Raw genomic sequence first — 8617 nt, 5'->3', positions numbered from 1 at the left:
GTTGTATAGAGCAAAGTGGCACGACCGAGAGACAGTAGCTACATGGTCTGAAAAGGACAGCTGGTCATCAATCATGACACCCAAGTTTCACTCACTCTCCGCCCTGGTTGGAGTGAAGATGAGGAGTCAATTTGTAGTTTGATGTTATGGTGGATAGATTGCTTGGCTGGAATGACCAAGAGTTCAGTCTTAGAGAGGTTTAGTTGAAGGTGGCGAGCCTTCATCCATGCAGATATGTCCGATCCGCGCCGAGACAGTGGGATCGCCTGGCGGGAAGGATAGGTAGAGTTGCGTGTAGTCTGCGTAGCAGTGGTAAGAGAAGCCGTGCGAGCGAATGATCGGCCCCAGTGAGGTGGTGTAAATTGAGAAGAGAAGGGGCCCAAGCACTGAGCCCAAGCACTGAGCCCCTGTGGAGAGGCAGTGGGAGGAGGATAATTTTCCTTGCCACAAAACATTAGGTATATTAACGAGCGCCCGGGAATGTTGACGTCTGCCCAGGTATATTAATATTATCGTCGCTCTCTCTCGCGGCCAGGTATATTGACTGCCGCCCTGGTATATTAACGGCTGGTCGCCTGGGTATATTAAATCACGCCTGAAATCTCCACTGCAGAGGCTTATGTAGTCAGACAGCTGGTGTTAGTTTGAAAGGGGTGTCTAGAGAGATTAAGCAAGATGATTCGGAACAGGTGGGCACGTTAACATGTTATTATCGTGTTAATGCATTAATTAATTAACGCTGCAATTTTTTTTATCGCACGTTAACACAGTTTTTATTATTATTATTATTTTGAAAGTATGTTGCTCACTGGCTCTGAATACACATAGGCATACAGTCAAACCATAAAGGGAGACGGCGCTCCTCGAGTGAATGGCAGGCACTCTATGGATAGTAACCATGGCAACGACTTCTGTGCGCTACACAGCCGTAGCCTTTTTAACTTAAATTAAAATTATACATAGGCTAACTTTACTTACCTGCATTTAGGTTTGCGGGGATGCTCTGCCATGTGAATTCCCCCCTGTTGATGTCCTGATAACTATTTAGATTCTGGAAACTCACAAACAGTGAGCATCAGTCTCTCTTCCAATTATTTGTGAAAGACAATTCAACTTCGGCAGCAGGCGGGCATGTGCGTGAGGCGAGCACGACCGGGACACTTTCACGGGAACGCACCCAGTACACCTTGTGCTCGACCACTTCACCTCACTGTAACAGGGACACTTGCTACTGAACATAGACTGTTTCTGCTGATCATTACTGTAAGTATGTGCAATAAATCAATTTTATCAATCCACCTGTCTGTAAGGTAAGGTTAAACATTTAGAAATGGTTAATTTATTCATCTCTGTCCTCAGTATTTCATCCTGTATGTTTTATACAAGCACAGCTAACGCTAGCTTGGAATTAGCCAAATGTTAAAAACAAGCTAAGTAGAAAGCTGTCTGTCTGGAGCACAGACTGGTCTGTAGTCTTAAAGACTCAGCTGCTGGCTGAGACAAACCAGCCGCTACTCCTCCTACCTGTAACGTTACCTGCAGCCAGCAGGGTCTGGTCTTCCCAAATCCATCACTAAATAATAGTAAAGGATTGATAGCGGTATCGATAAAGAATCGGATCGTTAAGCAGTCTCAATAAGGGTGTCAATATCAATAAAAATTAACAATCCCCATCCCTAATCTTAGCTGTTCCTAGGACTGCACCAGAGATCTCTGATGTTTTACCTGGAATCTGCTGTAGCCACTCTCCCAGTTTGGGGGTCACAGCCCCCAGTGCTCCGACTACCACTGGCACCACTGTTGCTCTTACTTTCCACATCTTTTCTAGCTCCTCGTTCAGCCCTTGGTATTTCTCAAGCTTCTCGTGTTCTTTCTTCTTGATGTTGCTGTCGCTTGCGATTGCCACATCTATCAATACTGCCTTCTGCTGTTTGTCCATCAACACGATGTCTGGTTGGTTGGCCATCACCAGTTTGTCAGTCTGGATCTTGAAGTCCCACAGGATCTTAGCTCAGTCATTCTCAACTACCCTATACTTCTGCGTCAAATCAACGGTGTAGGCTACTGGGCTACGCAGAGGCTACGCCGTTGCCTGACGTGCACCTCCTTCAAAGTGTAACTACAAGTCGAGTCGAAGCGGACCGTAAGCTCTGTGATTGGTTGGCTGGGTAGCCTCGCAATGACCTCCGAGCCGACCGGAAGTACCCCGCGCTTTAAAGTAACATTTACTAGTGGCCAAAACGGCGGATGTAACACAGCGAATCAATATATTTGACCGTCGCAACCCGAGCGAAATGACTCGTTTCGTTATCAGGATGTGATCCATTCAGTTGGTAACATTTGAAAAGGCTCCACTAGCCGCAATTTTACCCCCATTTACATTAGCGGAGCGCTAAACCGGACGTTAGCCTGCTCGGCCGGCAAAAGTCAACACAGTAGACACTATAGCGCTACTGCTGACTAGCGTTTGGGGGTGCGATTGCAGAATGACGGACAGACCTATGCACAAGTATAAATGCATGGCTACGTGTGTAGGCCTACGGCGTAGGTATGCACGTAGACCCTACGCAGGAGTATAAATGGGACTTTAGGAGGTGTCTTCCATTTTGACCTTGGGACTTCTAGCCCATACTCATGGCAGATGTTCCTGTACACTATGCCAGCTACCTGGTTATGACGTTCCATGTACGCACTTCCTGCCTGCATCTTACACTCCGCTGTTATGTGCTGTACTGTCTCAGGGGCATCCTTGCACAGTCTGCACCTGGGGGTCCTGCCTAGTGTGGTAGACCCCAGCCTCTATTGATCTTATACTGAGTGCATGTTCTTGTGCCGCCATGATTAGTGCTTCTGTGCTGTCCTTCAGTCCAGCCTTTTCCAGCCACTGGTAGGATTTCTTGATATCAGCCACTTCTTCTATTGGTCTGTGGTACATGTCGTGCAGCGGCTTGTCCCTCCATGAAGGTTCTTCATCTTCCTTGTCCTCACCTTCAGGTTTCTGCTGCCTGAGGTATTCACTAAGCCCTTCATCTTTGGGGGCCATCTTCCTGATGTACTCCTGGATCTTTGTCGTTTTATCCTGGACAGTGGTCTTGACACTCACTAGCCCTCGGCCTCCCTCGCTACGCTTGGTGTACAGTCTCAGGGTGCTGGATTTGGGGTGAAACCCTCCATGCATTGTGAGGAGCCTTCTTGTCTTGATGTCAGTAGCCTCTATCTCCTCCTTTGGCCAGTTTATTAAACCACCGGGGTATCAGATGACTGGCAGGGCGTATGTGTTGATGGCTCCGATCTTGTTTTTCCCATTCAGCTGACTTTTCAGGACCTGCCTTACTCTCTGTAGGTATTTGGCTGTGGCGGACATCCTTGCTGCCTCCTCATGGTTTCCGTTACCCTGCGGCACCCCAAGGTATTTGTAGCTGTCCTGAACATCTACAATGTGGCCTTCTGGTAGTTCAATCCCCTCTGTTATGATCATCTTCCCTCTTTTTGATACCATGCGACCACACTTGTCCAGTCCGAATGACATTCCAATATCGTTGCTGTAGATCCTGGTAGTGTGGATCAGTGAGTCGATGTCTTGCTCATGTCTGGCATACAGCTTGATGTCATCCATGTAGAGGAGGTGACTGATGGTTGTTCCACTTCGGAACCAGTATCCCTAGCCAGTCTTTGTGATGATCTGGCTGAGGTGGTTCAGGCCTATGCAGAACAGCAGCGGGGATAGTGCATCGCCTTGGTATATGCCGCACTTGATGGTGACTTGTACAATTGGCTTTGAGTTGGCTTCCAGACTTGTTTTCCACAGCCCCATTGAGTTCTTGTTGATCTTGTACATTTCCAAGCATTCCAGTATCCATGTATGTGGCATTGAGTCGTAGGCTTTCTTGCAGTCAGTCCAGGCGGTGCACAGATTGGTCTGCCTGGTCTTGCAGTCTCGAGTGACTGCTCTATCAACCAGTAGCTGGTGCTTGGCTCCCCTGTATTACTACCCATTCCTTTCTGGGCTCTGTCCATGTATTGAGCCATGTGCCTACTCATCTTAGCCGCTTTGATGCCTGACAGGAGCTTCCATGTTGTGCAGAGGTTATTGGCCGGTAGTTGGATGGGATTGTTCCCTTCCGGGGGTCCTTCATGATCAGGACTGTCCGTCCTTGGGTTAACCATTCTGGGTGGGTCCCATCCATCAGCAGTTGGTTCATTTGTGCTGCCAGGCGTTCATGGAGTGCAGCCACTCTTTCTTGGATGTCTGCCGTTGTAATGGTCACTGGATCTTGTTCTGGGAGGTTGCTATGATGTGTTCTTAGATCCACTAGCCACTGAGCATTGGTGTTGTGGGATGCGTCTTTCTCCCATATGTTCTTCCAGTACTGTTCAGTCTCAGCCATGGTGGATCTGATCTTGTGTTATTACCCTGCCACTGAGAGTACACTTTGGATGGTTCAGTGGAGAACATCCGGTTTATTCTCCTGGCTTCTGCTTCTTCCTTGTATCTCTTTAGGCGGGTAGCCAGAGCGGTGAGTCTTTGTTTTGCAGTCTCCAGAGCCTCAGGTATCGACAGCTTATTGTATTTCTTAGGTAGCCTCTTCTTCACACCTTTCTGTAACTAACCCCTCTTCGTGTTGCCTTGATCTTGGTCTCTAGCCTTCTCCTCCATGGGGGGTAATGCTCTTTGTGGCTTGTGGTGTTCATCTTATAGCCAAGCATCTCTGTTGCTGTGGTGTACATCAGCTCATTGGTCTTGGTTATGGCTTTAGTAGGGATCGTATGTAGGGGTAGGGGTACTTTGTCACTTAGCCTTGGCAATCTTGGTCGTTGTACTTGGGGGTCCAGCTTGGTTATGATCTTCAAACGTAGTCAGTCGCCCTTATGTTGAGGGCTTGTTGTTGTTATTGGGGCTTGGGACCCAGTCTCTGAGTGTGGGGATGATGATGATGACATCTCCCCACTGACCTGTCGTCCTGGCTCCCCCTTGCCATAGCATATTTGTTGTACCTCATCAATCTCTAGTTGTGAGATATATATCGTCGCTGTCCGATGAAAACCACGTATCTCCAAAAATCGTTTTTTTTCAGAAACATGAAAAAACTGTTTCTCATAAACAAATGTTACAAAACCCGGTTATTACTCAAATTTACCACCATAAGTGACACACTATCTTTACACGGTCATCAGTGAACTGTTTAATATTTTAAATGGACATGCGTGGATTGTTGTGAGCAAAGGTGGACATGCGTGTTTTTTAAATAACGGGCTCCAATGACTTGCGGGTGGTTCCGAGCCTCGAATCTCTGTTTACGTCCCCATCAATTGATAAACTATTGACAGTAAGCCTACCCTACAGGTTTCCTTTTGATCAACAAGCACAGCAAAGTGTCTGAAAAGGACCTTAAGAGGTGCATGCACAATTGGGCAAAATCGATGATGCAGGCTACCTGCAGAGATTTGCATCCACCTCTTTCTCAGCATAAATGAGTGTTACCAGCAGCGAGGTGCATGCAATTCTCGGAAGGCATGCATAATTCGGCACAACATCGACACTGACGTGTGTACATTTTTCACCTCAGGTAAATCACTTAGCTTGTTGTAATCCTCGGCTGAAAACTGAACGTTTTTAATCCAACGCTATCGTTCCAAACACCTATCATAATTTCTGTTTCCCCCAAATAATACACTGGACAAGTTGCCACAAAAACTTACCTTTCAGCCTAACCGCATCCGGCGGCTATTAAAGATACTTTGTTTAAATTAACAGCTACAGCGCTTTCCTCTAAAAGGGATACATGTAGCTCTGTTTTATAAACGTTACCTGCAGTCGCTAGTTAAAGGCAAAACTTCAGATGCTACCTGAGCTAAATAATAAGATGCCGGATTTAAAAATAATGCTAATCATCATCAATATGCTATCTTAATATCGTGAACAACAATAGTGGACAATGACCAAATAAAATCAAATTGGTTTAATCAACAAAGGTTGAAATTCTTTGTATTCATGTAAATAAAAACACATTCAAAATGTCAAGCCACAAAATACAGGAAAGATATTCAAGCTATTTGTTAGAGACAATTGACTCTTTAATACTACTACTTAATAATTTATTTAATACTTGGAACAACTACGAATTATATTAATATCATTAAAACCTGTAAAGCCATCACAAAGTCAAATAAAATTGAATTACACTCAATTTAATAAACAACTGTAACCAAGTCAGCCTATGTACATCTGTGTGTGCGCTTGTGTGATATTCCAGCCGATGATGGGCATCACTCATGGTCCAGTCCATCATAGAAGGAATGGAAGTCCTTGGGCAAGACCTTCTTCAGTTCTTGAAGGTGTTTGAACTTCAGCGCTTTTATTTTCTGGCTGGATGTGTACAGAGGGGACACTGTGGTGACACATCTCTTCTTCCTGAGAGATGGAGACGGATAGACTTCCCAGTCATCTGAGTGGAGAATCTTGTACTCCATAGTGCCATCCACGTTGTATCTAGTGGACAGAGGGAAGATATTAGAAGGGAAAAGAGGGACAGTGAGAAGATATGAAGTCAAATTTAACAGATTAAATTACAGACGGTATGTCTTCCACAGTGGTGGAAGTAGTATTAAGAACTTTAACTGAAAAGTAGCAAAACCACACTGTAGAAATATTAGTAGTATAAATAAAGTATAAATTCCACATTAAAATGTTACTAAAGTAAATACACACAATTATTACCATCAAAATATACTTTAAAAATATACTTTGTTGCAGCTGGTAAAGGTAAAGCTGATTCCAACTACTTTATATTTCGCTGAACGGCTTGGTAATATGCTTCATAATATAGTTTGATTTAATAAATCTTTATAATCTGAATCTGTAAAGTAACGAGTAACTAAAGATGCCAAACAAATGTAGTGGAGTGATAAGTACAAAAACAAACAAATACCTGATTCCTCGAAGATCATGGACTGTTGGATCTCCAGCGTTTTTCCCTGGTCGGATGGACTTGCAGATGGTCACTTGGCTGAAGTCTGTGAAGAAACTGTGGTCCACGTACCTCACATGGTATGGCCTGGTATTGGAGCGAGCTCCCCGGATCACTGCAGCATACTCAGCCGGAACACAGATCTCTCTATCTCTTAGTTTTCTCTCTATCACACTGTGCACAGAATCACACTCCATTTTTGTGTGACCTCGTTCCAGATACTTCTGCGTCACTATCTTCTGTTTTTCGGTCGCAAACTTGAGGAGGACTCCACAGGATGTATTCTTCGTATGAGGGGTTTGCTTCAAGAAAGTGCACGATGCATGAAGCAAACTCGTTGGCAGAGAGACCAGCTTCACCTTCATGCCACAGGTAATTTGTTGCATCATGTGATGACATGTCAAAGATGGTGAAGTTATGAACACTGAGCTTAGTCTTGTAATAGAGGGCGGAGGCTTGCAGCTTGGGGCAGAGCAGTAGCCCCTGTAGATCCATGCATGCTTCTGCTTCATGGCTCGTGCTGTGTCTTTTTTAAGGCAGTGCTCCTCCCATGTGGCAGCTTCAATGTTTCCAGCCTTGAATGAACAGCATGTATCACACTGGTCTTTCTTTGGGTGAAAAAGAGAAAGATTTAAGTCATTGAAAATGTTGGTGAAAACTTGCCTCGACAGAGACTGGATTCCATGTTCGGCACAAGAGCGCTTATACTCAGTGTGGAGATGACTGAGAGACTTGAACACCGGCTCCAGGTACATCTTTGATGAAGAGGACCTACAGTAGTGTGATGGAACCTTTGGAAGATCTACAAGGAAGGTCTTAAGGAAGTCCTGCTCTTCTGACCTCACTCTTTTGACTCTCTCAGTCTTTTCAGGACTCTCTCCTCTTCTTCCTACCCATTTCAGAAAACACCACTGCTTTATGCCTAGTGTAGACAGGAACATGCGTTGGCACACTCTGATTCTTCTTGCATCCACTACAAGGTGACAAGAAATGGATGCCGACCTCCTGGATTCATCTAATCCTGAACGCCGCCGCTGACCTCGACTAAAGACTTAACAAAAATTTTCCTCTCTTTCCAGTCTAATTTCCCCCAGAAATACCTAAAGATCTCATCCCTCTTTGACTCCTCAACTTCATTGCAATGCAGTTTAGTGGACTTTTGGCAGGCCGCAGACTGGCATGGCATCCCTATTTTTCTTGCCTCCTTCAACCCAGGCTCTTGATTCTTCCTCCCGAGATAGGACTGGCCCCTCATTCTCCTTCTTTTCTGAATATTCACGTTCCAGGTCTCTGGATTTCCTTTCTTCCTTGACCTTCCTGGACGAGCCCCACCAGCTGAAGAATCCTCCTCAACTCCCTCTCCTTTTGATTAAAAGAAAGAGAAAACAAAAATTCTGTAAATGTCCTCAGTGTGTCATAGTGGTGTATGTCTGCATGAGAAAGACAGTGTGTGCAGCTGACCACAAACAGTAACAAGCCAACTAGGAAAACATCCAGCATTCACTTCCACAAACGCTACTGCATTAAATACATCACACACACTTATGTGTTCATCAGAGTGTGTCTGTTAATTGGTGCGGTTTTATTACTTCTTACTCTATTGTGATCTCTAAATTGCTTTGTGCTATATTTTTTTGTATGAAAGATTG

General features: G+C 45.0%; 1 protein-coding gene across 4 annotated transcripts in view; it reads left to right on the top strand.

The window, feature by feature from the left end:
• Positions 1 to 8617, top strand: part of kcnq2a (potassium voltage-gated channel, KQT-like subfamily, member 2a) — a 30642-nt gene that overhangs the window by 17190 nt on the left and 4835 nt on the right. Inside the window, exons 9-11 of one of the 4 annotated variants that reach the window (XM_046075880.1) lie at positions 7187 to 7340; positions 7640 to 7717; positions 7840 to 7920. The exons of 1 other annotated variant lie outside the window; for it this stretch is intronic. In XM_046075880.1, coding sequence (XP_045931836.1) covers positions 7187 to 7340; positions 7640 to 7695 — 210 coding nt within the window. In that variant the 3' untranslated portion in view covers positions 7696 to 7717; positions 7840 to 7920. Of the gene's footprint in view, positions 1 to 7186; positions 7341 to 7639; positions 7768 to 7839; positions 7921 to 8254; positions 8318 to 8617 lie in introns of those variants that run through there. 2 more of the 4 variants (XM_046075882.1, XM_046075881.1) reach the window with 2 other exon arrangements.

Source organism: Micropterus dolomieu, linkage group LG18 (genome assembly GCF_021292245.1).
Source record: "Micropterus dolomieu isolate WLL.071019.BEF.003 ecotype Adirondacks linkage group LG18, ASM2129224v1, whole genome shotgun sequence".
Classification (NCBI taxonomy): domain Eukaryota; kingdom Metazoa; phylum Chordata; class Actinopteri; order Centrarchiformes; family Centrarchidae; genus Micropterus; species Micropterus dolomieu.
The sequence above is the reverse complement of the archived record's forward strand: the minus strand, read 5'-3'. Positions and strand labels throughout refer to the sequence as shown.